Source organism: Diospyros lotus, chromosome 6, assembly GCF_014633365.1.
Source record: "Diospyros lotus cultivar Yz01 chromosome 6, ASM1463336v1, whole genome shotgun sequence".
NCBI lineage: Eukaryota > Viridiplantae > Streptophyta > Magnoliopsida > Ericales > Ebenaceae > Diospyros > Diospyros lotus.
Genome location: NC_068343.1, coordinates 3858447 through 3885780, shown reverse-complemented (window position 1 = coordinate 3885780; position 27334 = coordinate 3858447). Strand labels below are relative to the sequence as shown.

At 36.2% G+C, this 27334-nt stretch overlaps 4 protein-coding genes and 1 long non-coding RNA gene across 36 annotated transcripts in view; 1 reads left to right on the top strand and 4 right to left on the bottom strand.

Moving 5' to 3' along the window:
• Positions 1-27334, bottom strand: part of LOC127804136 (EID1-like F-box protein 2) — a 35545-nt gene that overhangs the window by 2495 nt on the left and 5716 nt on the right. For 2 of the 23 annotated variants that reach the window (XM_052340897.1, XM_052340899.1), the window contains exons 2-3: positions 3851-3909; positions 3534-3579 (exon numbers count right to left, since the gene is read on the bottom strand). The exons of 10 other annotated variants lie outside the window; for them this stretch is intronic. In XM_052340897.1, the coding sequence (XP_052196857.1) occupies positions 3534-3571 (38 nt within the window). In that variant the 5' untranslated portion in view covers positions 3572-3579; positions 3851-3909. Of the gene's footprint in view, positions 1-3533; positions 3580-3850; positions 3910-3991; positions 4160-27334 lie in introns of those variants that run through there. 11 more of the 23 variants (XM_052340900.1, XM_052340894.1, XM_052340907.1 and 8 more) reach the window with 9 other exon arrangements.
• Positions 5145-9322, bottom strand: LOC127804132 (uncharacterized). 6 transcript variants are annotated; one of them, XM_052340886.1, is made up of 4 exons: positions 8777-8966; positions 8598-8694; positions 7442-7519; positions 5482-7315 (listed from the first exon to the last, which is right to left on the bottom strand). In XM_052340886.1, the coding sequence occupies exon 4, from the start codon at positions 7280-7282 to the stop codon at positions 5606-5608; it is 1677 nt and encodes a 558-aa protein (XP_052196846.1). In that variant the 5' UTR covers positions 7283-7315; positions 7442-7519; positions 8598-8694; positions 8777-8966; the 3' UTR covers positions 5482-5605. The 6 variants fall into 6 exon arrangements, with proteins under 6 accessions (XP_052196849.1, XP_052196846.1, XP_052196848.1 ...); XM_052340888.1 differs by having other exon boundaries at positions 8611-8694; XM_052340889.1 differs by lacking the exons at positions 8598-8694; positions 8777-8966 and adding an exon at positions 9084-9322 and having other exon boundaries at positions 5145-7315.
• On the bottom strand, positions 11285-15680 carry LOC127804135 (uncharacterized). The gene is made up of 6 exons (XM_052340891.1): positions 14988-15680; positions 14025-14174; positions 12809-13067; positions 12498-12716; positions 12217-12359; positions 11285-11795 (listed from the first exon to the last, which is right to left on the bottom strand). The coding sequence occupies exons 1-6, from the start codon at positions 15285-15287 to the stop codon at positions 11496-11498; spliced, it is 1371 nt and encodes a 456-aa protein (XP_052196851.1). The 5' UTR covers positions 15288-15680; the 3' UTR covers positions 11285-11495.
• Positions 16067-27334, bottom strand: part of LOC127804140 (uncharacterized) — a 32719-nt gene continuing 21451 nt past the window's right edge. Inside the window, exons 2-3 of one of the 5 annotated variants that reach the window (XM_052340923.1) lie at positions 16420-17387; positions 16067-16328 (exon numbers count right to left, since the gene is read on the bottom strand). In XM_052340923.1, coding sequence (XP_052196883.1) covers positions 16450-17256 — 807 coding nt within the window. In that variant the 5' untranslated portion in view covers positions 17257-17387 and the 3' untranslated portion in view covers positions 16067-16328; positions 16420-16449. Of the gene's footprint in view, positions 17388-19745; positions 19931-27334 lie in introns of those variants that run through there. The other 4 variants (XM_052340924.1, XM_052340920.1, XM_052340922.1 and 1 more) reach the window with 4 other exon arrangements.
• Positions 21946-27334, top strand: part of LOC127804142 (uncharacterized) — a 38006-nt gene continuing 32617 nt past the window's right edge. Inside the window, exon 1 of the long non-coding RNA XR_008023658.1 lies at positions 21946-22316. This is a non-coding gene — a long non-coding RNA (uncharacterized LOC127804142). The remainder of the gene's footprint in view (positions 22317-27334) is intronic.

Sequence of the window (27334 nt, the reverse complement as noted above, 5' to 3'; positions counted from 1 at the left end):
TAATTTTATTTTCAAATTTTAATAATAAATTTTTCTTCTTTTTTTCTCTTCTTTTCTATTTTTTCCTTTTCCTTTTCTTTCTCTTTTCTTCTTCTCTAGTGCACTACATCTTCTCCATCGCCACTGACCACCGCCAGCCAGAGCATAGTTCTGAAAGGCGATAGGCGCATCTAGGTGCGAAGGGTCCTGAAGCCTGAAGCGCAAGGTGCACGAGGCGAGGCGCGCCTTTGCGAAACGAGGCGCACCTTTTAGAAAAAAAACTCAAAATCTTGTAAAATCATAAACAACTATAAAATTATCAATAATAACACAAATATATCATTCATGATTCATCATCTTCAAATTCTAAACTAGAAACATCATCAAAATTCAAACTTAAACAAGTACCAATCATCATGCAAAGTTCTAAACAAACACATAAATATTACAAGTTCACAATCAATAAACACTACAAGTTCACAATCAATAAAGAAATTTTAATCAATCATCATTAAGAAGATCATCAACATCAAGGTCAATATCTTCATCATCCTCTTCAATCACCCCTTCATCTTCTTCTTCCTCTCTCAAGTCTTTTCCCTCTTCCAAGTCTTCATCATCTTCAGTCTTTGGAACCGAAGATGACGAAACAAAAAAAAAAAAAAAAAAAGAAGAAAGCAGGCAAGAAATAATCAAATAAAACAAGTAAAGAACTCATGAGAGTAGGTGTAGAGTTAGTGTGTAGAGCCTAATTATCACCTTAGAGCATATTACCCCTATGCAGAGTCAATACGCGGATCGACCTTTTATATGCAATTTTATAATAAGGGCAGTTTTGGGTTTTTCACATGTATTTTCGTTGCCCTAATTTTGCTTCGATTTTTTTCTCTCTCTCTTCTGCTATTTAGGATTAGGATTTTAATCCTAATATGGTGGACAGTTAAACAAAAAAATTCACTAAAATTTGTAGCAATGAGAGTAATATGTTTGTAAAACCTAGGTTTCATGAGGCGCGCTCGCGCCCCGACGCATCGTCGGGCAAGGTTAGCGCCTCTCGGAAAACACCTCGCCTCGACCCAATCGAGGCGCCAGTTAAGGCACCTTGCGCCTAGACGCGTCTTTAACATCTATGGGCCAGAGATTCACACAATCAGAGCCTACCATTAGAAACTTCAAGCCAAGCGAGTTAGCATACACAAAAATGGGTCAAATTTAATAGTTGAATTTTTGTAGATCTAATTTTTAATTTTTGGCCACAAGTGAAAAACGCACTGCCAGTCGCCACTAGCCATCGTGGTTAGTGGTTTTCGACAATCAGAAGCAACCACCTAACACCCAAGGGCCCATCGACCAACATAACCAAAAACCAGCAAGATCCAACGGTCAAATCTCCTTAGATCTAAGCTTAAACATTCGACTCATCTGTCTATATACGCACTACCAGTCGCCACTAGCCATCGTGGCTAGTGATTTCTGACGATCAGAGGCAACCACCTGACACCCAAGGGCCCATCGACCAACATAACCAAAAACCAGCAAGATCCAACGGCCAAATCTCCTTACATCTAAGCTTAAACGTTCGACCCTCTTGCCTATATATGCACTGCCAATCGCCACCGGCCATCGTGGCCGGTGGTTTCCGACGATCAGAGGCAACCATCCGACCAACATACCCAAACACTAGGAAGAGAAGGGAGGAGAGAGGAGACAAAACTAGTAAGATCAAACGGTAGGGGGCGGTCGACAACAGCTCGTGGCGATGACGGAGATGGCAGACGCAGTCAACGGCCAAGGCTTGAGAAGGATGGGAAGAGAGGAGAGAGAGAGTGATGAGAGATTTGCGAGATTGGGGGGGGGGGGGGGGTGTGTGTTTATTGCGTTTTGGGTGTTTCAATGTGATTTGGCTAAAAACACCCACAACAAAATGTTGTTTTGGGTTTCCTTCACAAAAAAAAATTTATTTTCGAAAATGTGTTTTTGAAAATAGTAAAGTAACCACATTTTCAGTGTTTTGAAAAACTAAAAATGGACTAAAAAGAGCAAAGAGAACGCAACCTTAGTTTTCCTCCATCCTTAAAACTGTAAAGTCTCAACATGCATCACCATGATAACTTTTTCCATTATACTCATCAGATTAAAATAAGAATTAGGGGTTTTTACAATTTGCTGGCGTCACAATCAACACCGTCACGTGGTAACTTATAGGGCAGTGAAAGTTGATATCCAAAAGCAGACTACCCTTATGAGATTGATGCAAAAGTTCCGATCCTTAGAAGTGTGTTGTGAACAAGGAAAACAGCAGATTAATTAGAGATTGAAAATCAAATACAAATTGTCCAAGCACTTTCCAGGATCAATTTAAAGATTAAATAACCACTAGGGAAACTGTCATATTACCAGGTGACAGCAACTATTTGAAGCCAACTTATCAGAACGTGCAACTGAAATATGAAACTAAAATCATTCATCATCCAAACTCCAAGTTCCACGTATAAACATGTTAAAGCTTTCTTGTCCAGATGATATGGACAATAAAGAGTTCGAACAAGCCAAGAGCTACAGAAGGCAAAGGCAAGATAAGGATACGTGTTAAATGACTCAAGACTGTGTTCAAGCTGTCTATTTGACCATAGGAGCTTTTTAGTATCTTTTATAAGGTTTATCAGCTCAATATATTTCTAAGTCAATAAATTAATGATCTAAGCCCAACAGCAATCAATGGGTCAATCAAAAATACTAATATATTGGTAAGGTAAAATCAAATAGGCTTTGAATGCCTCTCTTGTGAAAACAGTTAACCACACTCACCCACTGTCAGTGAAACAGCTTGCAATTCTAAATCATTCTTAGGCAGGCATCAATTATAAAAATTTAAAAATAATTGTCAGATCTGTAGCCAAGTGGGAAAGCACTTTCTATAGAAGTTTATGACAAAAATTTCAGCAAATCATCCTGAAAAATTTTGTTGCAAGTTTATATTTGAGTTTCAATGATCGGAACTTATTGAATCATATGTAGTTAGGAATATACTTGAATAATTTAGATCGTGTGCAGAAAAAATATCAGATCATGACTCGTAGGGTAGAATGTTTTGAATCATTGGAAACTTTCCAAGGGCTGGAGGGAACTAGCTGATTTAGGACGGGAAAATTGAACAATTTGAAACCAGGATTAAATACAATGGAGTCACCAAAATAGCTCAAGTCATTATTGAATCAAAGTAGAGACTGTAGCCTTAATTTGCAGAAGAAATAAAAATCAGTAAATCCCATGATAAGCACACAAGAAACTGAATTTCACTACTTAAGGCTTCAGGGAGCTACTTAGTTCAGAATTCAGAAAAAGTCCCACAAGCCAGTGTTACGAAACTTAAAATTAACTTTGCAAATAAGGCAATGGTCATTAAGCTGTGAACATGCTTCATCTTTTTGTTTAAGGGTCAAATTCCATGACATGCTGGACAAATCATCTGAAAATAGTATATATTAATTAGGCCGTGTCACCGTTCACATTTTGATTATATTTCAAAATTAACCAGCACATAGATATGTTACATTTCACAGATTCCAATAACCGTGACCTCTTGAACCATCTCTCTGCCTGCACATTAAAAATTCTGAATTTACTCCCTTTACCACAAAATAAAAAGCTTTCAAGTTTCAACACAAGAAAAACATAAATTAAAAGCAAGCAACAGATCACAGAACCCTAATCTAAACAAAGCAGGCAAAAAACACTTCCTCTTAACAAAATCAACATTGGTTTGCAAGTAATTCATAACTTTGACCACTCCAAATCAGATCGGAGAACATGCTCAAGGTCCTCGATCACAATTAGCTCGCAATCCAAGCCCTAATTATAAACTTCTCACCTCAGCTCGCAAACTCCACTTCCCGCATCGCCTCAAAACAAGTCAACCAAGCGGACCATCTGCTCGATCAAAGACAGCCAGATAAACGACAGATTAGGCTTTATCAGGATCAAACTAGAGAGCAAGAAAGCGAGAAATCACCACGATAGATAGAAGCAAGAAATGGCCAGATATTTGGCTAGTCGACGGGGCTAGACAATTTCGTCCAAAGGAAAGAACTTCTTGATTGGTGATGGCGGGACGTTGCTTTGCTGCGGTGAAGGATTTGCAGAGATGGGTAAGGGAAGGGGGCCGGCTGGGTATGGTTCCATATGTAGGCGGAGAATACTAATATTTTTATGGGAAATCTAAAACGACAACGTCGTACTATGTTCGGACGACTGACAAATAATTTGGTGCCAGCTGGATTTTGTCGGGTTGCTCCTGACGTGAGATTGTTTCTGACGGCTGAAAAAGGACGACCCTCCTCTCAAAAAACGAACCATTAGTGTTCTATATAATATAAATAGTATTTTATAAAAATATATATTAATTTTATTTTTGGTTATCCAATTAAGTGGTATTTTTTTTTTTTTGTTAAAAAAACAATTAATATAACAACTCTCTTGGACTAATCATAAAAATCTTTTTATATTAAAAATATCTAATTTGGACTTATATTCTTTTTAGCAATTAAAATAAAAATAATGAGAAATTGTTACCCAAACACTTCAATCTTATGTAATTCCCCTATTTGTATTCTCTTCCACCTTCTTCAATAAAGATCAGAAAGGATTATTTTCATACACAATCTTACTTTTATTTTTATAATAATAATTTACTAAGGATTTGTTTTCATAGCTTGAATATGTGATTTCCCAGTCAGAAGAGGGGCTTAAATGGATTGAATGCATTGCTGTTTAAAGTGGTAGTTCAATTGACTTGTCAACCATGAATTTTACACTTTAAACAGAAACCTTCTTGCTAATAACAAAATATCCTCCTTTTTTTTTTTTTTTCTTTGAATTTCTTTTACTGTCCATCTGAATGTTGAAAAGTGCCAACACCATAAAAGGGTAAATAGAAATAGGCTACTGTCTCATTAAAAATCATAGGATGTTGAATTCAAGGATGGATAGCTGCTTCCTTCCCAGAAGGATGAGGGGCAAAGCTGAAGAGAATGGAAGATGCTTACAATCCCATCAGAAATGTCATACAAAAATCAATAAACCATTCAGGTTATATTCTGCCAGAAGAGATTGAAAACAATTAATAATGGAAAAAAAAAAAAACAGGAAAAAAGAAAACAAGACAATCAACCAAACATAAGAGATTGGTTCGTATGTGAAAACCAGGGAAACAGTACTTACAATACACAAAAACTGTCAATCTCTGACATGGTTAACCAAGACATTACCAATTCAAACCATCCAAATTGCATGGAAGTGAAAGCTCTTCCATATTCAAAGAATATACTCGTTTGAAGTTTCACTCACATCATAAAATCAATCTCAAGTGTACCATTCAAAGAGAGAGAAAGAAGCAGCATACCCTCCAAGAAATAGATGTGAAGCAAAGTCAGAATTAGTATGCAGAAGGATGCCGAAAATCTCAAATCAACTGTCTTCCGGGCTTTCTCAGCTCAACCAAAGTGATCAACAACTTGTATGCTTATTTCCAAATTCAACAGGTTTTAAAATTCAGCTGTTAAAAGCTTAAGGTTATTTTCTCTATGATTTCTTTACAAAACCAGAGCAATGAAACAGAACATCTTCATCAAGTGACAGTTTGCACTGAAGGTTTAGTATCTTGCAGAGAGATAACTGTTTCAAAAGCACCAACCAAGGCCTTAACTTTACTCTTCCTACTTTCCACGAGCTTACTTGCCGTCTCTTCAATTACATTATTGAACAAACCCTGAGCATCTTTCTTCCCCTGGACATCTTGATGCCTTAAAGCAACTTTTTCAGAATTAGCAGTAATTTGGTTTGTGTCATCATCAACTCTCTTTTTAAAGTTTCTCCTTCGGTTACCAGCCTTGCTACCCTGGTTTTCCCCTAAAACTCTTCCTCGCCTGAATCTGAGCCTCCTAGGACCACTATTCTCAGACTGAAGGTCAACCACCTTTCCCCTCTTGAACTTCAATTTCACAGGTGTGGAATCATTATCAGAAGAAAGACCAAACCTAGCCTCTCCGGGTATCCTATTGCAATTCCCAACCGAAGTGTCTACCTCATGCAAGCTTACACCTTCACTGCTCTCTGAGATGGATTCATAAGTTTCATTTACTTCGCTATCCGCATGCTCATAATCCACCACAGGCCCTTCCTCATGAAATGATAAAGCTGGAGACTTTGGTGGGGATGAGAACTTTGGTGATGACTGTGTTAAAGATGGAGGAGAATGCAGAGTATTACCATTCTGTACAGACTCCAGAACTTTGTTTTCAGTTTCAACTTTGACAACATGCAAGGTTTTCTCCACAACTTTCTCATTGTTTGGCAGTTTCTGTTCAGCTTTTCTGATCCCGTTCTGATCCTTCAGAGGAGACAAAACTTTCACATTTTTGTGTTTCTTGACATTTAAGCTCATAACTCTGCTGATGGAAGGTTTGGGGGAGAGTGAAGCTGGTGGGTCTGCAAGTGCTTTTTCCACTGATGCTTTAGAAGTCCCTGTCTTTTTGCCCCTCTTGATTTCACTATTTCTTCCATTCAGACCTCCTTTAGTACCAGGGGAACATGATGGCTTCACCGTCATTGTTTTTGGTTTGACAGGAGTACGTTCTCCTGAAATATTCTTTTTATTCTCAACATGTGCCATTTTCTTCTTACTTGATGAAGCTAATCTTGAAGAAACTTCAACTTTATTTGATGGTGATGAAACTTCCTGCTTAAGAACACTGGGGGAATCAGGAGTGAGGACTCTGGAGACAGGAGAAGGCTTGGCCTTAAGCATTGATGTCGCTTTCCTTTGCACTGGAACTCTAGATTCTGTTAACTGCTGCCTGTCTGATGGAGGAACTAATCTCTTTGGTATGGGGTGCCTTGCCTTTGCTACAACTTCATGCTTTATTCCATATTTGCAAAAATCATGGCATGAACCAGTAGAAGCTCTGAGATAATGTGGGAGAACACTGCTTCCACTGTTTGGAGAATTTGGTTTCCCAGTAGAATTTTCTGAATTAGCCATGATATGGAAAGAACCAGCAGAAGCTCTGATATGATCAGGCATATTTTTTTCCTCCTTGTTAGGAAAAGCCGCTTTTCCTGTAGAGTTTCTTCTTGAATTGACTCCATAATGGTAGGAACCAGTAGAAGCCCTGCGATGATCATTGGACTTATCATGCCCAACATTTGGAGCACTTGATTTTCCCAAAGACTTTCTACTTGAATTGCCTCCATCTTGTGAGATTATTTCAGGAGTCAGTGATGCATCAGTGTTCTCCTCAGCCATTGACCCAAATTAGTTAGGTACAATGAAAATGTCCTGAAAAGCAATCATAAACAATTTTGACAATACAAAGATCAAGGTGGCCAGATAGAGTCATCAAATGAAGGACAGTGTCTATGCTATTGAAGAACTAACAAACTATGAGCAGACGAGAGAGCATACCTCAACAAAACTTGATCTGGTATTATGGTGAATCAAATGTGATTCTGAGCAAAAAAATAAAAACGTCCAGAAGCTAGCCTGAAAGAAAAATTGAACATTAGAAATTCTTCTTGAGATCAAATTATTTCTTTTCACTGGCTAAGACTTTTCAGAGCTAAAATGGTGAGACAACCTTATTTGCTTTTCACAGGTTAAGATCTTCAGAATTACGATCATGATAACAAATTTTCCAGCCTTTTTCTTAAGGGCATAATCCAAATTTTTACATCATGCACTCACAACCATTATACTTGAGTGGGACAGTCAAATTTTCAGTGACTCAAGTAACATATTATAACTGAACAACAAAACTACAGTAGATCAGATGTTATGAATATTACAGAGGGTGAGAGCAGAATTGATAGAGTTTAGGGAAATTTTACAATGCTGAATGCGATTGTTTGTTCACCTTGCAATCCTTTCTGATACCATAATTTATCTTCTTCAAGCATCAATTTCAAATTGTAATTAAAATACAGATTTCTACACACACACACACACACACATATCTATACTCACGAAGGAGCAAAATAGACCATAATCAATCAGCTTTTCACATCTATGGAATAAATCAGCAAGCCCTTTCAATACTAAATACAGTACATACGTGTAAAAAAACAAGAGATCCTGTCTATTTCTAGGTTGCTTGCAGAGAAACCAATAGAGTTGAGCAATCTCCATTCATGCATTAGGTGAATGTCAGAATCAAGTCCCATAGGAAGAGAGCCTTCCACCATATTCAATTAGATAATCTAGATACATAATTAGAAAAGAGAAAACAATGTGAGGTTTTCCTCCAATCAACACATTTGTGAGGAATCATCCATAATTTAAAAAAATAATAATATACAGCTCTTTGATAAGCAAGCAATTACAGAAATCAGAGTATAACAGAACACCTTAATCTCCATTCAATTAAAGTAACCCCAGACAGAAAAGCAACCTTCGAAACACAACATAGATTATCAAACCCAGATTAATTCTCAGAAAACCGGATGTATCACACAGACATAAATATTTGAGAAACAGTGTATTTATTTATATACATCGGCATAGCACTTGAATTATTTAGTAAATCAAACCGAAGATTTGGGGTTTGGGGGGGGTGGAACCCTACCTAAAAATGATACCTTTTTTTCCCCCTTTTTTGGCAATCTGGCTACCTCAAACCCAAGAACAACCAAGCCTTCGAAGTACAAAAAAGCACAAGAAGACTTCGAAAACGAAAACCAATCAGTCAATCAAAGCCCAAAAAGAGATACAAAGCTAATTTATCGAGAGAAGGAGAGAGCATACAACAGCAATAAACGTAAAGATGAGCTCGCTCAACTGTTGGTGGGAGCAAAATTCTAAAACCAGAAACCTAATTTGAGGAAGGAAGTAAGGAGAAGAATGGCGTGTTGTAGTTTGGAAGAGAAGAAACGAATGGGACTCTGAAACGGGCGCATTAAATTGAATGGACGAAAATCAAAACCGGAAGAAAACGCGTTACCTTCCGTTACCTCTCTCTCTCTCTCTCTCCCCGTGTGCTTAACCAGAAAGCGAATGAAAAAGCTTAACAGAAGAAGATGAGGAAGAAAAACATTAAACAAGCCCACCCCACCTCTCCCTCTTCTTTCTTTCACGCTTTGCTTTGCTTTCGCTTTCTCTCTCTTTGATTCTCTTTTGGCCTCAGCGATCGTGCGAGCAACTTCTCTAACTTCTTTGCAGCCAATCGGGCTTTCCTTGTGAGAGATTAAGCATTTGTTTACGTGCAATCTCTCTGCTTTAGAAAGAGCGAGAGAGAGAGAGAGAGAGAGAGAGAGAGAATTACTAAGAACGAAGACGACGCGTCTATTCGTTACCGCTAACTACTCGCCTATTATCTCGTCAGGATTACACACTCGCACGACGAACTCTTGCTCTTAACAATTTTGGATAATTAACAACTTTTTACTGCTTTATCCCACAAGATAAATTTATATAAAAATAAAATATACAAAAAAATATTTTAATTTGGATAATAAAAAATATGAGTAAATATACAAAAACATATTTTAAATTACTATTTGTGATGATAAAAATTAAAGTGTAATAATTAATTTATTAAAAATTTAAATTTTAAAATTTTATATTATAATTTATTTCATATATTTCTGTTATTTTAAAATACGTAAATTATCCTTTTAAATTTATTTATTTGATTATATGTTCACCCTTATCCCAAACATGACGACGTATGGATCATATTGACAAACAGATGATGATAATTTGCAAGAAATGTTAGTTTGGATTGCGGATATCAAACAATATTCAAAACTCAATTTTATTCGAATCCCATGAGTTGAACAGTGATTAAAAAAAAAAACCAACAAACTACACTTTGTCATATTTGGAGTGGTCAAAAGTGTTTAAATTGTACCTTATTTGAGAACAAAAATTGATAGTTATTAATATAATAATATTTCAAGGCCAATTAGAATTGGACCAACCCTAATTTAGTCTTATCTGAGTTGATTCAAATCAAATGAACACTTCTAATAATTCTAATAATGGTGGTGGTGGTGGTGATAGGGTGATCACATAAATTATATTTTTTATTTTAAATTTTTAGAACTATAAATCTAATTAAAACCTACCCCATATAAAATTTTTTGAAGAAATTGTCCTACCTTGTATTAATATTATATTTTTTTAAGAAACTTCTCCTTTTTCATTTATTTTTTATTATTATAACAATCTGTTAATTATTGACAAATGAGTTGTTTAATTTAAATTTGTTATACACGTTTTAACATTACCATATAAGTCTTGAAATTACTCGAAATGCAACCCAATTATACTCAATTTAGATTGGATTAGTTGGTTCAATTCTAATTTTAGGGTTTGAGTAGAGCAACAGCAACAATACAATGATTTTTAAGTTTTAATTTGAGTTAGTAGGACCAAAACTGGATAAATTTGCATGGGCCAATGCATAGTGCTTAGGGTGATTGGCACTTCATAAAAGGCACATAGGATTCTCCTCCCCTCAAGCTCTATTTCCACAAACTCATCCTCTGCCGTGCTTTAGATCTAGCATGCTCTTTCCTGTTATAATAATAATTACAGTTTCCTAAAAGGCTACTCCTCTCTAAACTGCTGCTGGGCCATTGGAGTAGATGAGATTAGTTGAGTTGGGACTTGGGAGTGACCCTCCAACCAAATATTGCCAATATTATTCATTCATTTAATGTGCACCCTTTCTTTCTTAGAGAATTTAGTTAAGGAGAGTGTTTAGGGTAAAATTTTGCCGTACTATATTTTTTTTATATTAATTTATATTGTTAAAAGTAATTTTTAAAAATTAATTGATATTATGTATAGGGTACCCTCTACTCTCAACTTAGCTAGGATACAATACAGTTAATGATAATGATCATTCATTCTACTAGACCACATATGCCCTAAAAGCCAGTTCCATTTCTTCTCTGTAGAAGGCTTAATTAGCACATCATCATCATATCTGTCTCTGGTTCTTTACCCTACTTAGTATTTACTGTACCCTTCCATCGCGCTAAATAAGATGAAACTGGAACTCTGTTTGATGGGCACCGGCAATGATCAAAGTAAAAGGCCGCATACACATGCTGCCTGTTGCATCAGCGTCAGAGCTGTAAAGAAAAGGTCATAAATATTGGTTGCTTTTTTACTTGCAGGTTCATATAATTTAAAACATGGGGTGAAACTGAGGGTGGTCCTACTTTCTTTGCTTGGTTGGTAAGAAATTCTAATAAAACCCCAAGAAAGCGACAGAAAAGCAGATCAAGCAAGAGGAAAGTCCACTGCCAACAACCTATACATGAATTGTTTCATTGAAGACACCCAGGGAACATCACTGTCATTCATAACTGTATGTGCAATTTTCTTTCCATTTCAAAAAGAAGGGCTATGAGAAAGTGGAACCTGTATAGCTTACTAGTTACACCACATATACAGCTCTCCAAAATTTAACATGCAGAAGTCTTTGCTGGAAGTTGAGGTTGAGGTGGGATTATCATCTTTTCCGACCAGAGACGGTCTTCTTCACAGCTCCAACTGAGACTAAGAACTGGTCGAGGGACGATAAGGTCTTCATGTCGTCTGGAGGGAAGTAACTGGCTGCTTTCCCCATAAGTGATGCGAAGAGGAGAGATAGAGAAGGCCGAGTTACATATCGTTCACCTAAGAGATCATCAAGGAATGCAAATGCCGCTAAGAAATCTGATCCGCTAGCATTTATTGGAGCAGCAAAATGAGCAGGTATTATTCTCTTAAATCTCCAGTCCCTCGTGATGTCATCGATCCAGTCCCTCACCTGAAATTTTGAGGGAGGAAGCAGAAGCGTTAGAATTTAAAAAACAGTCATGGTTGCAGATCAAAGACTTCGTTTTTATACTTTGATGAAGATCCAAGAAAAGTGGCTAGGAAGTTAATCAATGTGGCATGGGTTCTCCTGCCTCCATGCTACCAGTATCGGAAGCCAGGCCAAAGCCCAATGAAGGGATTGGTGGATTCAATGAGAAAGAATAATTTTCCAACGCAAATTGTTCATTACTTGTGTTCCAAAGCACGACTTTTGAGTCTTGAACTCGCATTCTACTAACACTCTTCCAAGAGACCCAATGCATTTAGGGAATGAGTTAGCTTAGGTTTGGTAAAATCTAGATATAAATTCTTAGGGTAAAAGACCCAATTGATTCGATGAGGAAAAGTCTGCAATGGAGTGGTTTGCCCACCTTTTCAGGAACTTTGCTGAAGACCAATGTCTTGACGATGGGTGAGACAATCAGCTTTTGCGACATTTGAGCAAAGCTAGCATTCGGCTCCAAAAGATTCGATGGACCAAGGAATAAGATTTGGAGAACCATTCTCTCCCATCCTGCACAATAGGTTTTTACTCTGATTCAGTTTTCAAGCGATAAGGTACATGCTTGCCTACATGTCCATCAGCATCTTCTGAGGTTTACTTACAATCTAGCACATGAAAAACCTCCAGAAACTATGATAGAGGACCAACCTTTTTGTCGGCTCATCTTGTTATCAACAACTGGTTCCTGAGGGACTTCCTTTCCTTTACTCAGAATTTTTACAGCCAAGCCATTCTTTGCAGACGCCAGCAAGGATTCTTTGCTAATACACGCAGGGGGCTGTCTTGGAACATAAATTACAGCATCTGTCACCAGCAACGTTCTTGAACGCTTGTGGTAGAATGCCACTTCCACATAAGGCCCAATCCCTAACACATTGTTTTAGAAAATTAATCGGTGAACACAGTGATCCGACAAGATGATTTCAACTTTCAAATTAAGCTAAGGCGGTGCCTATTACCTACTTCTGGGGAGCTTAGAACTTTTTGTTCAATCTCATCAGCCCATGGGGTTGACAAATCTCCATCTTTCAAAGTTTTAGCACGGAAAATTCCAAAAAATTCCAGAGGCAAATTCAAAGGCCAACTCCATTGTCTTGGTGCTACCCATATCTGAGCCTTGGGGAACTTTCTGGAGAATGGACCAACAAATATTTTATGCTCGTATGCAAATGTAGGCAGGACAATGTATTCTACGGGAGCTCCCAACTCCTTCACAAGCTGCAAAATAGAAGTTAAGAAAATAATGTGTTACTCAAAGTTAAACAATGGACTAAAATATGTTGAGGCAGACTTAACAACTGAGGTTGTCTGCAACAAAATAATGTTGAACAATTATTTTTTAACTCATTTATAGATAAACTTTGAGACCCCCAACCCTATTTAAATGATCCTTTATAATTATTTCTCAATGTTTCTTTTATAAAATAATTAACCAATAAATAATATATGAATCTTAGATAACACCTTAATTGAAACCACCTTCCTGAGTTGTACGTGGAGATATTGTTTCCCTTATTCAAGGCCTTTGGGCTTCTTAATCAACCAAAGATGCATCCCAAGCAATCAGGCACCTGCTTCAACACTTACTTTCATTGGGATTTCAAGTTTCTCTAAGGCACTAAAAGTAACTGTTCTGTGTCATCAAAAAATAGGCATATCTGCAAAATGATGGTACATACCAAGCCTTTAACCACCATCTGAGGTTGGCTACATGAATTCTAGCTCTCCAATTATTTCCATCTATGGGCCTATGACCTTAGATTCTTTTTGCAAATGATGGCTAAAAATTATTCATTGCCATTTATCTCTAGGTGACAATTTATTGTTATTAATGGAAGACAATTGGAGAAGATAATGCAAGCCATTCAACACTGGAGTACCTGTAGCCTGTAACATTACTAATTCCCCTTTAGTGCCCATCCACCGACCCCGACGCCGCCCCCCCCCCCCCCCCCCCCCCCCCGATGCAAGTGAAGAGAGGTCACTAGTTTAAGAAGTGGAACCTTGAATGATGCAGAACTAACAACCCGTACATGAACTTTTTATAGCGTGTTTTGTTTTGTGAAAAAGAATAAGGTAGAATAACTCAAACTTCTAACGAATTCTATGGTTGAGCTTTAGTATTCAGAAGCATTTCATTAAATCCGTGAATAAAACTAGATAACAGAATAAGACCTGAATACACTCCTTCGTTGGAGCAATTGGTGCATGGACCCATAGTCCTCCAGAATTGAGCTTGATGACTGTCATTCTAATGTTTGTTGAGACACTGCTGAAGCCCAGTGCTTGCTCTTGCTCAAATAACCATATACAGCCTTTCACAGCCTGAGAAAAGAAAGAGGATGAATTGAAGTACAGAAAGAGAGAATATGGTGCAAACTACATTATCATTATTCATTTTTCTATTAAAAATGAAAATTTTAAGAACCTCTAAACGCTCAATGAACTTCCAATGACAATCAGTGCATGCATGGAAAAGATGATTGCGACAATCTGAGGGCACATCCATTTATCTTTCAATTGTGGACATTATGATACATTTCCAGAATGAGTCTTTCAGTTAAAGCTGATTTTGTAATAGCAAGTCTATGGGGAAAATTCAGAAACAGGCACCACAACCTCCCCCTTTCATTTAAGTTTGTTCTTTGTTAAGTAATTTCTGTTCAACCAAAAATCAAATTCAGATAAGACTGCTGCTTAACTAAGCTTCTACAACTTTGAGAGCTGATACTTGGTGTGCTGTGTTTCAAGAGTTACTTCCCTAAACAAGTTGAGTGACACATGAACAAGCAGATAAACCTGTTTAGGTGGCCAAATGAATTTTTACGTAGTACAGAATGTTCTACATATACCATGAATAAGAAGATAGGAGAAATTGTTTCAATATCAGTGCAGTTAACTGGAGTAAGCTTCGTAGAGTGAACCATGACAGAGTATACAAAAGAGAGTCTATGAGGCACGAGAACTGAAGTGATATTACCCTAGCAGAGTAATTCAAGGACTCCAGGCAAAAATTCCCAGAATAGCTCATCAAATGTAAGAATGGTATCAAAAGAAATCATTGCCATAAAATTTGACAAAACGACTTAACAAAATAACGAATTGAAGACAAAAAGGCACAAAAGGAGTGAAGCTAACCTCAGTTCTGATAGTACGCCTATTGAGAAAAGGACCAAGAGGGAAAGGGAACCCAGTGAAGTTCAGATAAAACCTCCCGCCGGCGCTGGCGGCAGTGGTTGCAGAATTGGTGGTGCTGGTGGTCGATGAAGCAACCACTAAGCCGATGGAATCTCTCCGTTTGCTCTTCCAGGGATTCAACTGTAAACAAAGGCCTTTCAAGGGTGACCCGCCAAGGAAGCTAGAATTTGGGTCTCTCAGATAAATTGGGTTTTGGGGAAGAGTAGATTTTGGGGAGGATACAGAAATGGCTGCCGCCATTTTTGACAGGGAAACAACTCAAACGAGCCACAAGGGTGAATTCAGTAGGCTACCGCTGCTGTGGATTCTGAACCTCTCAACAAGAGGGATCCATTCGGGGCTTCCAAATTTGTGGAGGTAGCGTTGTGACACGTGGACGATCCATGTTGGACTATTTGTCCCCCATGGAATTTGAGCAATTATTGTGGACGACGAAAAGAGAGATGCAAAACCAGAAGCATTTTTTGCTTCCAGAGACGACGCGCGGGGTTTGGTTGGGTGGGAACGACGGAAGAACATCGGTTACATTCTACAACCATAAATTACCACCTCTAAATTCATCCTCATTTTTAAAATTCTATTCCCTCTCTCTCTCTCTCACCCATTATTCTTTTTTGTATGATGATGACTTCCAGAATCTTAATAAACTTTTCTAGAAATTCAATAATAATTTGAAATTATCTCACTAGATAACCTCATTTTGTCGATAATATCTAAATATTAAACTTTATTAAATTAAGAGATACCACCTTTGTACAATTTAAGACTCTTCCATGAAACTTCATCGTGATACATTCGTCTTCAAAATTTACAAGCATTGACCCCATTAGGTAGAGCACACAAGGTCAAGAGAATTTTTTTTGAAAAAAACATGTGAACATATCTTTGAGCTTCCTCCCACCCCAAAAAAAGAAAAGAAGAGAAAATATTTTAGAGGTTCCAAACATGAATCCCGTCTTTGGTGGTGTAACCTCCACTAAGCAAAAGAACTGCATACCATGCACATACTACTCTCAAAATGAACAAAATAAACTTTCCATAAACAGCATACTACATCCATAAGCACCAACAAGTATTTGTACAAACAACAAAATGAACTTCTTGCCAGAATTCAACTACTCAGGAACTTCAATTTTTAAACGACATCATTTACAGAAAGCGGGCACGCTTGCAGTATTCATGAAAGCAGCAACCATCACCACAACCACCATACTCTCTGCGGATCCCAAGTAACCCGAACGTTTAAAAGGATTTGCAGGTTTAGCATACTTAAATAGGATCCTGGGGCATGTTTGAAACAAGGTGGAACTCGTCAAATTACACCACAAATGTAGATTCAGATGAGCTACTATTTGGTTTGGGGCATACTTACCGTACCTGGGACAACAAAGAGAATGACATCTCAAGTGATGATTTCCCTAACCAGCCAGTCCAAACTCGGATACGCAAAGTACAGAATGAGAAAGGATGGAAGAGCAAATAGAAGAGTGATAAGTATGTACACGGCTAATATGGCTGCACTGGCAGGTACTGCATACAGCACAATCAGAAGAAAGATGAAAACCAGAGGGAACTTTGCTGTCAAATGAACAAAGAAAACCAGCGACTTTCTGAGGGAAGATTGCAGTCTCTCCACAGTTGGGTGATTATTAACTGGGTGGCGGTCACGGTTTAACCCTGATGATTCTGAATTGTGAATGTATTGTCCCCTCCTGCCAGCCGCCTGGTTTACTTGACTCCCTGGTGCTAACTTCTTGTTAGACGGCCACATTGGAAAATGATCCTTGCAGAGACCAGAATGAGACTGCATCCGGTCACCATTCAAGCTCTCAACCATCCAGAGCAGGAAGTAGTTCTTGCGAGGGAACCTTAGATCTCCCTTGTAAACCAGACGGGGGGATAAGAAATTGCACCAGGGGCAGGAAACAAAAAGCGGAAGTTGAATTGGTAAAGTAGGAAATTTGACAACAGCCCACTGAAGCCCCAAAATGCAATTTTTGCAGAGAGTATGACCACACCATAAAACATAGGGCACATTTTCAACTATGTTGAAAGACTCCCAGCATATTGGGCATTCTAGTCCTTCATCCCTGCTAGAATCTGAAGAAACTTCGTCATCCGAGCTCTCCAGAGCAGCTTCAGACAATTTTCTTGGCTCATTCTTGAATCCGATGCTGCCAGCTATACAATTGGATGCAAAGCTCCACATTATGATAGTATAGTGCAAATTACTACAAAAAGGTGACTCGTTCTCTTTCAAGAAACACAGCCACTCAGAAAGCAATTGTTGCCGTCAAGCATCCAGCCAAGCTCCTCCTTGTGCTGTTGGCAATAGTACTCCTGCAAAGCCAACCTCAAAGGATTTAAGCATTCATAAGAAAAGATGTCAAACACAAAACAGTAGATTTTGTTCATTTTATTTTCTCTAAAATAAGACATTGTACTGATGGATCAATTAACGTGGACACCAGAAATATGTTTCATAATAGTTGACAAGACTTGTATATGACACTATTTGTCTCCCATAGGATTTGAGCTGAGCATGACTATGTCCGAAAGGGTCCAAATGCCAAAGAAGGCCAGAGGAAAAACATCAATTAGGCTAGAGAGGCTTAAGATACATAGCAATGGCCAAAACTGTGGAAAGGTGACCAAGACTTTGGGTAGATAATGTGAAATCTTTTAAGCATATTTATTAAAAACCGCACCAGTCATTGAATTGGTTAATGTACTGTCTTGACCAGTTGTTCATTAGTCAAACCACTGGTTCAAGCATGCATATATGAAAAATAATAAATTAATAATGCCACTGTTCGACACTGTTTAGGACCTTTAGGTTGTATAAACACCAATTAAAATAACATAAAAGCATGAATCACTAATTACAGATTCAAATTTCATCATTACAAAACTAATTAAAAACCACAAAAAATTAATTCATTCATTCAAGGTTTTTGAATCACCGCTCCCATTGATTCCTTCTAAGGCCTTCAAATATGTGAGAGAGTGGCTTCAACAAGGCTGTCTGGCTCGATTGAGAATTGGAGATGACATTTTGTCTTCCTGGCTGTTTTGACTTTCAATCTTCATTATTCATTTTTTGTTTGTTCTTCTTTTTTATTTTTTCTTGAAAAAGACTAATTTATTCTATTAAACAAAATAATTCTTTAAAATTTGTGGTTTATTTAGTACTTTTGAATAAAAATAGAAGCTAGCCGATTTATTTGGTATTACTAATTTGACCAATTCACAGAAAACCAGTCAGTCTTGACCAATTTACAAGCACATCTGGTCTTTTTCATGAACCAAACCAGTATGGCAACTGGTTTGCAGTCCAGCCAATCAGTCCAGTTAGTTACTATACTACTTTTTTAAGACATTCTCGCACTATGAAATTAAACAATAGGTTTATATATAGTATCATAAAGGAATAACGGAGGGGAACATAGCATCATAACGACATTCAGCCTGAATAAACTGGTTTCAGCTAACTAACTATTTTGTCGTTTCGGTGTAAGGAATCTATTCCAGATAAACATATATCTTGAAGCATCTTTTTGTGTCATGTTGCACCACTAAAATAGTCTGGAACTTGCTATCCCTATGTACCCATTTCTGAAAAGCACGGAGACAAAAGAATGAAATGAACAAAATTTCATGCCTGCGTTCATCTCACGTAGTTAATCAGGTGGTTTGACAGTTTGTCTGGCATCTGGCTTCAATACCAAGCGCGTCTCAATATGAGCATCAAAGTCATTGATCAATGACTCCAATTTTGGCATGACAAACTGGTTTGATCATTTTGACTCCCAAAAAGGGGGGGGGGGGGGGGGGGGGGGGGGTGAAGCTGTAAAATCCTTAAATGACCCAACTTAAGTACAAGTTATAAACTTGCCTAAGAATCAAACAGATTTGATTCTTTTCAAAAGTGTGTGCAATGCTTGAGCTACAATTTAGTACCATAAATCTATTAAGTCAAACTATACCATGTTATGTACAGGAAAAAAACACTAGTTACCTTCCTGTGGTGTTCCTAATTCAAAAACAAGGATGCAATAGAGCAACAAGTTCCCCTTATGTATGCCACAACAACTTCACAGAGAAACATTACACTCATGTTAGTGACTATGGTCACGTTACAAAGAGCAGATAAACCAAGTCCTATAACAAGTTTGCAACCAAGCTCAAAGCTCTGTTTTATATAGCAATTAAGCTAGAACAAGCTCAACTAAGGAAAGCCAGCATTAATGTTTTCTGGTGGCAGGCTAGAAATTTAACAGAGCCAGGCCTGATACATGATGCAGTCATTTCTACCAACCTACAAACTGCCGAAAGCAACTTTGCACAGGAGACCGCCTTATTTCCACGGTCTCTTTCATTCACCAATTTTTTCAAAATATATAAGAAAGCAACCAATTTAGGGAATGGAGATAAATTCAGGTTAAACGAGTCGCAATCAATGGAATCTAATAAAACAGCCAACAGCAACGAGTTGAGAAACAATTATAAGTTCAGACGTAAAACCCCGACTCCCACGCAGAACAAACAGCCAGTAACTTTTAAAAATGAAACCCCAAAACTTGGTTCTAGGGCACAATTCAATCACAATCGGAAATAGCAATCGAGATAACGCAAACTCAACGCTTGTAACTGGCAACCGATCACAAGAATTTTTAATAGAAACAGTATAAAGAGTACCAAGCGGCGATCTTTACCGATTGTTCGCGGAGACATTCCAGACGGAGTTGGTGAGCGAGAAGAAAGAGAGAGCATGAGGAAAGGGGGCGAAATCTCCTGGAACTCTCTCTCTCTCTCTCTCTCTCTCTCTCTCTCTCTCTCTCGCTTTCTCGATCAAACGATCGAGCTTGAAGTCGTGAACCGTTCAACTTCGGTTTATTATTTATTACTTGTAACAGATCCAGCCGACTCCGATGTCGTGGGCAAGTGGGAGTATCGGATCTGAATCTCTAGCAATTAATTAATTACTTATTTCTTGTTAAGAAGTTCTCCCATAAGAAGATAGGGAATATATGTAAATGTAAATATATTGTTAATTAATAAGCCTAGAGAAAAAAAGTTTTCCCATACCACAACAGAGAATATATATTCTTAGATTTCATTCATAAGTTGATGGGAATAACAAGCAAATGAATTTAAGAGAGATAAATAAATCAATTTTTTTATTAAAAAAATTATGACATCATATAAAAGTATCACACTTATTTATTTAATATAGCTATCCTCGACTACTTTAGAAAAAATATTAGAATTTTTTTCTTTCCTTCATTCTTTCTTCGTTCTTGATTTGATGTTTATGTGTATCTCCGAAAGACCAACGGTGAAGTGTGCTTTGAGGCTAATAATTTGTAGGGCTGACTAATCTAATTTTGGAGGTCAATTCTAATTTTGGAGATAGGTCAAGTGGTGGTGACTTGTAAAATAATGTGATTGTAAAAATGGATAGTTTAAAAGTATATTTTATATAAATTAATATAAAATTAGATTTATGAATTAATTTGATACTTTATTATTTATGTTACAAATAAAAACCCATTTAAGTCACTGTAGATAAATCTCAATGGGCCATCGATGATAATATTATTAATTATTTTGTTATTAAACTTCAATAACACACATAAACAACTATTCACATTCTATATAAAGTGTGAAAGTTTTTAACTCGCTAAGTTATCTAGAAAATTTTTTTTTTTTATTTTTTTGGAGGGGGGGGGGGGGGGGGGGGGGGGGGCGGGGAACAGTTGAAGAAAGTGGCATGTAATGCTGGAATGGCCATTTTCTCACCTAAACCTAAACGAAAATTTACCTCCCTTGAGCTGAATTTGTGTTTGGTAGCACATTGGCACCTTTTCAGCTCACCAATTTGAGCGATTTTTCCGTTATTCATCAATCCGTCTGAGGCCGTGAGAAGGCAGGCCCAAGGGCAATTGTGTCAGCTGTGTCTGGGCCAAAGCCCAATTCCGGGAAAGCGCAAGGCCCATTCAAAGTTGTAATCACAAATTTTATTATTTTTGTCAAGTAAACAAATAAATGTCGATTTTTTTTTGTATTTTTTCAGATTCATTTATAAATCACAATTTTATCAACTCGCTTAGTAATGTTATGTTATTGTTAAACTTCATTTAGAGTTAAGGCTTTAGATAAATTAAAAATAATATTTATCTTTATTTATTATTATTGATGTGCTCAAAAAAATGATTCCAAAGTCTAAAATAAGGCTGAAGAGGAAGAAATCTAAAGAGCGAAGGTAAAGAAATATTTTCAATAGAAAAACCCATAGGAGACTCTTACAAAGGCTTCTCCTAAATACCTTTAGAAGACCTTTGAGGGTTTTAGAGATATAGTATTCGAGGGACTATTCAGATTATAGACTATCAATAATGTGTTAACTCACTTTTAAAATTTTACTTGAAAATTTAAAATAAATAATCTTGAAAAAGATGAATGTTCTTTCATTTGTCGGTATTCAAATTTTATAAATAGGAAGTGATATATATATGAATAAAGTATATAAGAATTTTTAGACAAATTACTTAAATATATTTTTATTTTTTGACTGATATTAACTTAAAAATTAGAAGATTTATGCGAGAAACACTTAACGTTCCCGACTATCTTTTGTTTTATAAGTCTTTTAGAGAATAGACATTCAAGATAAATATTATCTCATAGTTATAAATATATTATTGTATTTTGACAACCATGATTATGTATTCAAAAATCTAAGGATGTGACACTTTATTATTGAATTGTAACAATAAACCGTTGCATAAAATATTTTATTATCAATGTAATTAAGATACCATGGCATCATTGACTTGGAACTAAGAAAGAGGTATCTTAACGTGGGCTTCAGCTGTTAACAGGATGGAGCCAAGAGGGGAATGGTGGTCCAGGTCGAGAAGACAATAGAAAAAGGCAAGGCCAGCAACAACTTGCCTCCCATCATTGATTCACATAAACCGACTATATCAGTTGATCACTGCTTGTTTGCGCTGATGTGATCTCTTCTTATCTTTGGATTGAAGAAGAAGCTGAAAACCTACGCCCCGATGATGCATACGGACAAAATTAAAGAAAAGGTGGAGAATCCAATCAAATCCGCAGTGTCATTCGATCGAAGGGGACGCCGACGGGACCCTCGCGGAAGGAATCCAAGAACCCTAGCTTTATTTCTCACTGTGCGCTTCTACGCATCGGAGTAGGGACTGGAATTAGCTTCAGTCGGAGTTTGTTTAGAGATTCCATCAGGTACGTCGCGTATTATAATTACACGCTTCGAGCCTCTAATTCGATTGGAAGGAATGACTGAAATTCGCTTCTGGATCTGATCTGATTTGATTTGATTTGCTTACTGCATACCAGTTTTGCAGTTTAATTAACGATCGTATTAATTGGCATTAAACTGGCTAATCTCAGCCTTATTAATTATAATGGTTCTTAGTGAAAAAAGAAGAATTTAGGGTGCGGCCGCATTTTTCATAAAAAAATGGTTATTTTCCAGGGATTGGAAAGCGATGTCATTCTTTTTAAATTTATAAATCATATTTTGAAAATATATAATGATAAAATTTTATCTATCAATATATATATTATAATGATAAAATAATTATGTATAATTTATTAATATATATTATATTAATATAAAATATAATAAATAAATAAAAATAAAATTCAAGTACAAAAAGGTACACTTTATATGATAAAATGAACAATTTTTATGAAAAATAATGATAATTAAACATCAAAAACTAAAAAAAAATATAGTAATTTTTAGGTAAAAAAAATAAATTAATTAAACAAATTAAATTAATAATTTTTAAACAATTCAATTACCTAAAATTTATTTTCTCTCTATCCCATGCAAGTTGCATGCTTCCAAACAAAAGCCCCCTTAAAATACTCAAAGCGCTTGATGACAAAGTTCATCGTCATTGTCTGCACTCAATTATTGCCAGCAGCAGCGTCGTCTTTTGATGCTTAATAATTCTTTCTTCCTTATGCTGAGCTATGAACAGTGATTAGAATTCCCTATGAAGGTTGGGGACATGAGTCTCTCTCGGTTTGTCTGTTGGATGTGAAGTAGATAGATGAGATTGAATGAGACTAGTCCCGTCGCCGATGGTTCATTGCGAAGGTCGCCGTCGTTTTCGCGCGTAATTGTTTACGCTCTTCCAAAATAGTAAGGAACGTACGACACAATTGGTATTAGGCATACCCCAGACATGAAAATGACTTCACTTTCTCCTTTACGTGATGAATAACGCCTTCCCTTCTTCTTTCTCAATAATTTTAGGGCAATTTTGCATCAACTGTCTACAACTCTACTGGACATTTACCCACCTCAGCCTCAATTCCAAAAGTCTCTCCCGGGCTCCACCATTTTGTCCCCTTGCCTCCTTAAAACCCCAAAAATTAGGGATATGCATATGTCTAAATCTCAATCTTGGATCAGGTAAATCTCACTTTACTTGTAAGTTTTGATATATTTTTGGTTTAAACAGGTCTTGAACCAGTAATTAGTATAGTATTATTAATTATTAATAATATATATAATTTTAAAATTTTATATTATATATGTATTTTTTAAATTTTATATTGAAAACAGAATTTCGAACCGGTCTGGCCCGATTCAATTTTAGGTCCAAAAATTTTAAAAATCCTAACCCAGTCTAGTTCGAACTAAATTAGCACTCAATATGTATGGTTGGTGAATAATTAATTGTACTTTAAATTAAAAAATATCATAATATATAATCTTCATATAAAGCTTGGTGGAAATAAAATAAACGAACGAATTCACAAATTACATATATATTAAATAAACACAAAAAAAATTATCAATAAATTTGAAAGATTTAAACCTTAATTATTAAAAAAAGTCACTATACCGTCCTACTATTAAATAATTAGATATTTATAATTATCGTAGCATATTCCTCGAGGAAATATGAAGTTCTCTCGAAAAAAGTGTATTATTCCAAGGGAACCTAAGGAGGAAGTCTTCTTAGATGGTACACTTGGACAATCAAACCCTTCGAAACATGTCTTTCACATTAGCAATCATTATGAACACTGCACACCCAATCGAGCTACTCTCGTAAGGAAAACAAGGGAGACTCTCCCTCCTGATAACAGTTTTGTTCGTTGTACCTTAATTAAAAAAATTATAATTTTTAATTTTTTAAATTATAATTTTTAAAATTTAAAATAAATTGTGAACTTATTTATTACAACTTCTTAAAAGTTGTAGTTAAACAGTTATAGTGTTTGATACCATAAACTGTAAAATAACTTATTTTTATATAATTGTCTATAATACCCTTAATAGTTATAGAATGATAATTTAAAAATTAGTTAGTGTATATATATATGTTTCAAGTGTTATAAAAAAATTAATTAGTGTATAGGGAGAAAAAGAGATGGCGAGAGAGAATAAGAGATTTGAAAATAGAGATGGCGGTGGAGAAGAGAGACCCTTAATTGTGTAGACAGAAGAGTAATAATTTGTTAAAAACAAGGGCAAAATTGTCAAAAAAATATAACTGTTTAATCAGAAATTGTAGAAGCTGGGGTACCCCAGCTTTGAAAAAACCAACTTCTACCCCTTCTAAAAACTAGTAGAAGCCATAGGTTAGAATTCTAAAATCTAAAACAAACACTACATACCCATTTTTTTTAAGATAGAAGCTAAAAGTTACAGTTTTTAAGCTGCAACAAACAAGCCCAACAATACCCTGCATTGCTCATGCACAATTCAGCTTATATGACAAAGGCTCCCATTCTCCTGGAAGACCACTATTTTCGGGGTGGTTTCTTACTAGATTTATTCAATGTTTAATTCGAGATAACTATAACATCTCAAAAATTAAAAATAAATAATAATTATAAATATTAATATTGAGATCGTTATTGGGTATTTGGAGATTTAAGAAAAAATAATAATTTATGATGTTTTGAAAAAATAGAAAATTTAGGTAGTTAATTAAATTACTTGGGGGTATTTATGGTAATAAAGAAATATTGATTTAATTTGTATTTTTGATGATTATTGAGTGTTTATTGTTAAAAAAATAATTATTTATTAGGGAGTATTTAGGAAAATAATAAAATAAATTGGATTAAGGGATTTTTGAAAGTTTTGGGGCTTAAACGCAATTTCTTGGAAATGAAAGTTTGGGTGTGTGAGTAATTAATAGAAACTATGGGTGATGAAATGTAAAATGCGAAAGTGGCCATGGTTCATTTTAAATTTAATGGGCCGCATATAATGAGTGAAGGAAGTGGCCAGCCTAGTTGGTCTCGTGCGCGCAAGCGATAGTAGAGCTCGCTGTAGAGATGTCAAAAGGGCCGGCCCGGTCTAGCCCGAGTCAGCCTATGGGCTTTTTAAACGGGTCGGGCCGGCCTTTTTATTAAAGGGGTCAGGCCGGGCCCGGGCCCTTTTGCCATGGATAGGGCCGGGCCCGGCCCACGACCCCCTTACAAAGGGGCCGGGTCGGGCCCTTAGCCCACAGGGCCTAGCAGGCTCGGCCCATTTTTTTTCTTTTTTTTAAAATATTTTTTTAAAAATAATATATATAATATATACATATATAAATATCAAATAATACATATATAAAAATTAGTTTTTTTCTTTTTAAAATATTTTCTATCTTAATTCTTAAGTTTTAAATATTATTTCATCATTTTATATTTCAAAATTCTATATACCTTATAAATTTTCTTGTGAATTGATATGAAAATAATGTATATATAAAAAGGAGAATGTTTATTTATAATTTAAATATATAAAAATTTAACTTAAAAATTTTAAATATATTGATGGTTATTATTTATATATATTGCGAAATTAAATTTTTTAGTATCCAATATCAATAATTACTAAAGAATAACAAAAAAAAAAAAAAAGAGTAAGGGTCTTACAGGCCCATAAGGGCCTCATGGGCCCGGCCCAACGGGCCGCGGCTCCAATTTCTTTGGCCCATCCCGAGCTGGGCCAGGCGGCCCACGACCCGCCCGGCCCTTTTGACACCTCTAGCTCGCGGGTTCAATTCAAGCAGCAAGCATGTGCACGCGAGGAATTTTGGGTTGATTTTAATCAGCCCTTGGGGCTCGAAACGACGTCGTTTCGATGAGGCGATGGCCTCCCTAGCATTGGTCCTAGCGGCTGCTACGTGGCCACCTTCTGGCCACTCATTTTGGGCCATTTTCAAGCCCAAATCGAGTGTCTCTGAAGCAACAAGAACAAAGGAAAAAAATGGGAGAAGAAGTAGTGCGCAACAAGGGAGAAAATAGAGGAATTTGACGGAAAAATCAAGATTAAACTTGGTTTAATCGCGATTTAATTAGCCAGGTAAGTAAAGAAATATGTAATAATCATTCTGTATGGTTGAAATTTTATTTTGGATTCGATTTTATTAATTTTGACAATTTATGTTAATTTGCAGCGTGTATTAATTTTGTGGTGTTCAAGCGTGAAAACGCTGTAAACAACTAAATAGAGGCAATCTCCCTCTACCCTTGCGATCTTTTTCCATTTTGTGAACCCCTCGTCTTCCCTCAATTCGTTTCGATTTCGTGTATTAATTATACGAAACGAGGAATTTATTAACGTGATTTAATTTAAATTAAATATAAGACTCATTGGGGTTCTATTTGCGATGTGCCTACGTGGGTACAAATTATTAGAAGCATTATATGTTAAGAATTTTATGCGCACTACAACAAAAATGATTTATTGAGGCATTTTTTTTAGGGTATTTTTTAGAAAGTATCATCTAAAATATCATTTTAAGGCACAATCTTAAAAAGTGTCCCAATACAATAACTTTAATGAGGTACAATAATTAAGTGCCCTATAAAATACCATTTTAAGGTACAATTTAAAGAAGTGCCCAAATAAAACAATTCTAATGAGGCACGGCAATGAAATACCCTAATAGACAAATATAAATGTCTTAATAGATAAATCTAATAGGACAGAATTTTCGAAATGCCCTATTAAAATAATTCTAACAAGACACTCTGATGAAATGCCCTAATAGACAAATCTTAAGTGCCCCAATAGAATAATTCTAATGAAACTTAGATATACTATAAAATAAACATAGACACATATATTAATAAGATGATGTGTAGATTAGGTGGTCACGCGTGTGCAAGAAAAATAAAAGGTTCAGGGTTTGACTTAAGAGAGATAAGAGAATGCCTTATGGGGGATATGAAAAATAAATTTATAGTGATTTTTGAGGCATTTTTAAGTGTCGCAA